Source organism: Aricia agestis, chromosome 3 (assembly GCF_905147365.1).
Source record: "Aricia agestis chromosome 3, ilAriAges1.1, whole genome shotgun sequence".
Taxonomy (NCBI): Eukaryota; Metazoa; Arthropoda; class Insecta; order Lepidoptera; family Lycaenidae; genus Aricia; species Aricia agestis.
This window is the reverse complement of record NC_056408.1, coordinates 19,993,933-20,000,000: the sequence shown is the minus strand read 5'-3', so window position 1 is coordinate 20,000,000 and position 6,068 is coordinate 19,993,933. Positions and strand designations below refer to the sequence as shown.

Genomic DNA, 6,068 nt, shown 5'->3' with positions numbered 1-6,068 from the left:
GACGTGTGGGGCAACGTGTCAGCGCCAAGTAGGTATATTCTTTGTATAAAATCGTACACTAGCAAGCCGCACTCCGCGGCGGCGCGGCGACGCTACGCGACACAAAACTAAAAAGAACTGACTCTGAAATGTGAAGTGTCGTGTCGCGTCGCGGTAAGACCGCACTATATAAATTACGCATATTTAAACAGAAAGACACATACATATTTTTAATAATATAATGATTATTTCCGGCATAAAATTGAATCCGCAAAGAAAGTATTTTGATCAATTCTACCCGTAGGGGGACAAAATAGGGAATGAAAGTTTGTATGTTAACTTTGTCAATTTTAAACCGATCATCTGAGCAGTTTGCTCGCTCATATTATTTCGTTTTTAATTTTTTCCTCACCTCCGATACTATTGTGAGATGAGATACTCATATAAGTAAGTATATATTAAAAATGACGAATTCAAAGTCTAGGATTGTCTTAATCTGACCCCCCCCCCCTCCCTATTTTGTCCCTATGTTGTAGAATTGATCAAAATACTTTCTTAGCGGATTTAATTTTATGCCAGAAATAATTATTATATTATTAAAAATATGTGTGTCTTTCTGTTTAAATATTTTGTATCGCGGCTTGGAAGGGCGCGAGGTGAGGACGGGGGTGGAGGGACCGCACGCGCTTGTGGCAACAAGAATTTTTATTTTTATATAGGTAGCTGCATGTCCGTGGAACACATATCAAACAACAGTTAGCGGACGGCAAATTTTGCAAACGAGTAAGTATCTAATTACTAATTAGAGCCTGCATCATGATGGGCGTACCCAGATTCTGGGCCAGAGGGGGCAAATCAGATTTTTTATAAGCTAGGTGTTTATAAAGAATAAAAAATTAATAATTTTTAGCTGTAAAATAATTTATTTCAAACAAATGGCAAAAATTCGCTTTTAATTTTTAATTTTGTAAGATAAAAGTACTAGATAATATACTTAGTAGGGACATCAACATCATCCGGGGGGGGGCAGCTGCCCCCCCCTCGGTACGCCCATGGCCTGCACTATAGGAAAACGTATCTAAGTACACATACCTGACTTCAAAAGTCGTTTCTTGCTACTTTTTTTCTTTATACTTATTTCGTCTAGTCCTAGTATCTCTGCCAAATTTTCGTCCTCTTTTAAAGTTTCAATATCTGATAATTCCTCTTTTAATTCTGTAATAAAAAATAATACTGTTACCATGTTGCCATACAGTCAGGTCAAACATAAAAAATAACTAGCTATTTGGCCGAGCTTTGCTCGGTATTCGATAAAACACGAATAAAAAGACATTTTCTGAAAATGATTCCTAGCTAGATCGATTTATCGCCCCCGAAACCCCCTATATACTAAATTTCATGGAAATCGTTGGAGCCGATTCCGAGATTCCAAATATATATTTATATATATACAAGATTTGCTCGTTTAAATATATAAGATACTAAAAACAAAAGAAATTAAATATTTTAGGGGGGCTCTCATACAACAGACTTGATTTTTTTTGCAATTTTTTGCTCGATATCTATCATGGCATAAGGTAGGCTGAAATGTTCACAAAATACTTTGTTATATTTATACTTAAATAATAAAATTTAAATAAAATAAATAAATAATTATTATTTTTTAATGAAGGAGGGGCATATCGTCCAAACTAATGTAGCACTTTGAGACATACGCCACATGAAAGGGCTTAAAAAGTTGAACATTTTATTGTATGACGAAACATCTCTAAACCATGGGAGAAAAAAGTTAATGAAAACGGTAAGAAAAAATCATATAAAAACACCCTATATTATTGCATCAATTTATAGTGTTGCTGGTAAGGAATGACTTCTGGAAAGTATTCGTATAATATGGCAAACTTGAGGAAAGTGTCGTATTTTAGTATATTGTTTCACATTTTTCTGAAATGTATGGGAAAACAATAAAACCTTAAAAATCTAACCTTTCCTGGATCTAACCGTAAATCGTTACCTTGGAGAATTTGTTTATAATAAGCAATACTAGCGAATGGTGCAATAATACAGGGTGTTTTATTTTTCCTAAGAAAAAAACAGCCTTTATTATTGCTCCATGCGCTAGTTTTGCTACTTATAAACAATTTCTCCAAAGTGATATTAAACGAAAAATCAGGCAAAGGTTCGATATTCAACATCTTATTGTTTTTTGTATGAGAGCCCCCCTAAAATATTTAAGTTATTTTGTTTTTAGAATTTATTGTTATAGCGGCAACAGAAATACATAATCTCTGAAAATTTCAACTCTCTAGCTATTATCGTTCTTGAGTTACAGCCTGGAGACAGACAGACGGACATACAGAAGGACAGACAGACGGTCAGACAGACGGACAAACAGACGGACAGACAGATGGACAGACAGACGGTCAGGAAGACGGACAGACATCAAAGGCTCAGTAATAGGGTCCCGTTTTTACCCTTTGGGTACGAAACCCTAAAAAACACACTTTTGAAAATCGGCCAATTTTAGAAGCTCATAGTGAGGCAATGATTGGAGATAGATACAAAGTGTAAAGGACGAAGTTGTAGAGAATTTAATTAGCTATTATTGTGTAGTAGAAGAGAATTTCGTACGAAGCACCGTTATTGATGAGTAAGCAAAAAACTAACCTAACCTAAACCTAAACCTTAATTATTAGATAAGTTTATTTTAATGACTTTTTATTTTATTTATTATTTAATGTTACCATCAATTTTTAAAGATTGAGTATTTTGTGAACATTTCAAGTGCATATGTGTTATCATTATTGGTATTGACTATACATAGATTTCTGATTCTTTTTCAGTCTTCGTCTGTAACAACAAGAGAATAATCCTTCGCGATCCACATCCCGATAAGCACTTTCGTTCGAGCGCAAATATCGACTGTGAATAGGGACGCGGGTCGGCGCACCGTGACACGTTGCGGCACCGTACCGTATCACGGTGGCGGCGTCGTCGTGCCGTAACACGGTGGCGGTGTCGCGCCGTGTCTGATGGGGACGCGGCCTTAGGGGTTAAGGGCGGGCTATTCGAGATTCACGTTTTTAGAATAAGTATTTTTTTTTTAAATCTTTTTTATTTTATAGTCTTGTCAAGAAAGTCATGACAGGCGGGAAAATTTTTAAATGAAATAAAAAATATGAGAACTTTATTAATTCGAGAAAAAAATATGCAAGGTGACAATGAAAAGTGACAAAAAAAGCGTTCTCTGTGAAAATACAAAGAATAAAATAACCATAAAAGCGTGATTATGTTTAGAAAATTTTCCCGCCTGTCATGACTTTCTTGACGGACTATACAGAATAAGTAATTTTTAAATAAAATAATTTTGACAGTGAAATGTAAAATTTTAATAGAAATCGACTATTTAAATTTTACAGGGTATTCATTGGATGTAATATTTTTCAATTCAATATCAACAAAAAATATGGCTTGCGCGCACCACGCCTGATGCCATATTACGTCGCATCCGTGTCCATCAAACAGCACTAGACTAAAATATTTAAAAGCAATTGTAACAAATATTACATACATTAGAAATGTTATTCTTTAATAAAGTTAGTTAAAATACAATAAATATTTTAATGTTTACTAATGTTACTAAACAATTTTTAACTGCAGTGTACCTTTATAATTTTTTTTTACTAGTTACTGGTCATAGGTATTAGGTGTATATATTTAAATTTTCTTTAAAAAATCAATAGCATTAGGATATAAAATATAAATAAAGAGCACATGTCCTCACCAAGATAAAATATTTCATTATCATCATCAGCGAGCTCTTCCTTGACGTTTGGTGGAGACTCGTCTGAAAATAACAATGGAACAATTAGTACTTATTTCATGAAGCCCCAAGGGGCCACATCCGGCCGCGATAACAATAGATAAGCTATGTTTTTCCATGATCGGTGGGTTAATTTTATTTAATCCTTTGATCATAGATTCTTGGAATTAAAAAAGTAAGTACAGTCGTGACGAATCCAGTGAGATGAAAAAAGCAACTGAGATTTCACAGAACCATAATATTCTTATTTACTATTCCAGTACCTATATAATCATTACCTTTTATTTTATTAAAATGAAGTTGAAAATCCTTCTGGCACTGTATTACTTGATGTTTAAACTCAAAAGCATCTCGAAGACGGACAATGCAGACATCACAAATTCCATTATCATTTTCTGTGGTTTCATTTGTAAACTGAAAGTAACAATAGTTAGCTTTTAAAGACACAACAAAAAAACTTGATAATGTTTAAAAATGTTATCTTTTTGTCAAATATTCCCAAGCTTTATAAAAATTTCAGCGCAAAAAACACAAGAAACATCCATACTAAGTACCTATATAATATATTTTAATTGAAACCTTAGCACTTTGCAAACAGTTTGCAGATTCTTCCAGATAAGCTAATCTACTAGCGAACTTATGAAGATGTTTGAGAAAATGTTAATACATGAAAAAGCAAATAAATCAGGGTTTAACGTTACATTTATTTCGAAGCATTCCTTTAACATATCAGCATAAACTTCTGTTTTATCAAAGCACGTATATGAACTCTTTAAATTTTTATCCGGCGGACGTAGAAGACAGCATCGGCATGGAATTAAATCGTTCATGTTGAACGGATCTCATAAGATGTAGTATTAAATTTATAAACACTGCACAGTTGAGGCTGGTTGAGGCACTGTTTTTCTTGATTTTTATTTCGGTTTTAGAAAAGTACGAACACGGTTAATGAAAATATTGACATCACAATTCACATCAGTTCAGTGACAAGTGACGTACCGACTGACAAGTTGACAGATGTATTCTTTTCCTTCCGGGCATCTTCTTTTATTCAAAAAATTTGCCATTTATTAAGGGGTACCCACAAGTCCCACAACTCACAAGTCACTATTTTACCAATAATGAACATCGAAAACCCAAATAACACATTTTGGGAAAAGATAATAAAAAAATAAAGTTAATAATTAATATACCTAGCGGAATAGAGAAACAAAGGCCTGAGCAAGAGAGATGTCACTATAAGTAACACTGCGTGGTAAAAAGGGACGTGTGATACATGACAGCAGCACTCTTTTTTTGACATCCAGTCGCCACGTGCCGCACGTTGACAATTTAATCTCAGAGATTTCATGTTCAATCATGATTATGTAAGTGTATACGTACACATATTTTTCACACAGATGAAAACCAATTTAGGTTTCGTTTGACAGCTCGAGATTGTTGCTCTAAGCTGCGCGTGCACTGGATCGGAATCGGAGCGTACGGAGCGTACTGATTTGTTGCTTTGTATTGTTTTGAATGAATACTATAAATGCGAAAGTATCTGTCAGTCTTTTACCTCTTCACGCCCTGAAATTTGGTATGGAGATACTTTGAGGTCCCGGGAAAGGACATAGAATGCTTTATATTATAGAAAATATGGAACGGTATCCGCGAAATAAACTAATTTTGGGTTGCGGGCGTCATGTATGGTACTGCGTGCACTGGATCGGCATTTCTGCGCCTGAGACCGGAATTTATGCCGATGACGTCATCGGCAGTGAACGCGTCATTCGGATTGCGATAGTTTCAAGTACTGACGTGTTTGCGACGATGCGACGGCTATACGTAAATACTTATTCGCGATAAATGACAACATTTTAATTACTTTAGTGCAAAAATATGAAGAACTTTACAATCTAAAACTTCAACATTATCATAACCAACTGAGGAGAGACAATATATTTTGCCTTTCCTTTGTTCCAATCGACTTTCTGAAATTAGTATCCTGTTTCATTATATAATGCGGTTGTAGAATATAGTGAAGTTGAAAAACTTTTTTCGACTGATATGAATGTACTTACCCAAAAAATCTTTTTTCATCTTATAATAAATCAGGATATAACGTATGAAATTCTCCGAAAACTAATCTTTTTGAGTTTATATTATGAACCCATATCTTTCGTTTCCTCTCATTTCTCTTTTCCTCTTCTGATAAAATAAGCTAATTACAAGAATATCCTCGTCACTATCCTCCATAATGCAAATGCGCACGCAGGCTATGATG

At 34.5% G+C, this 6,068-nt stretch overlaps 1 protein-coding gene across 1 annotated transcript in view; it reads right to left on the bottom strand.

Annotated features, from left to right (window-relative positions):
- The window catches only part of LOC121725537 (gastrula zinc finger protein XlCGF57.1-like), a 6,700-nt gene extending 1,950 nt beyond the window's left edge, over positions 1 to 4,750 (bottom strand). Inside the window, exons 1-4 of the mRNA XM_042112544.1 lie at positions 4,504 to 4,750; positions 4,081 to 4,216; positions 3,764 to 3,826; positions 1,072 to 1,194 (exon numbers count right to left, since the gene is read on the bottom strand). Coding sequence (XP_041968478.1) covers positions 1,072 to 1,194; positions 3,764 to 3,826; positions 4,081 to 4,216; positions 4,504 to 4,632 — 451 coding nt within the window. The 5' untranslated portion in view covers positions 4,633 to 4,750. The remainder of the gene's footprint in view (positions 1 to 1,071; positions 1,195 to 3,763; positions 3,827 to 4,080; positions 4,217 to 4,503) is intronic.
- Between the last annotated feature and the right edge of the window lie 1,318 nt (positions 4,751 to 6,068).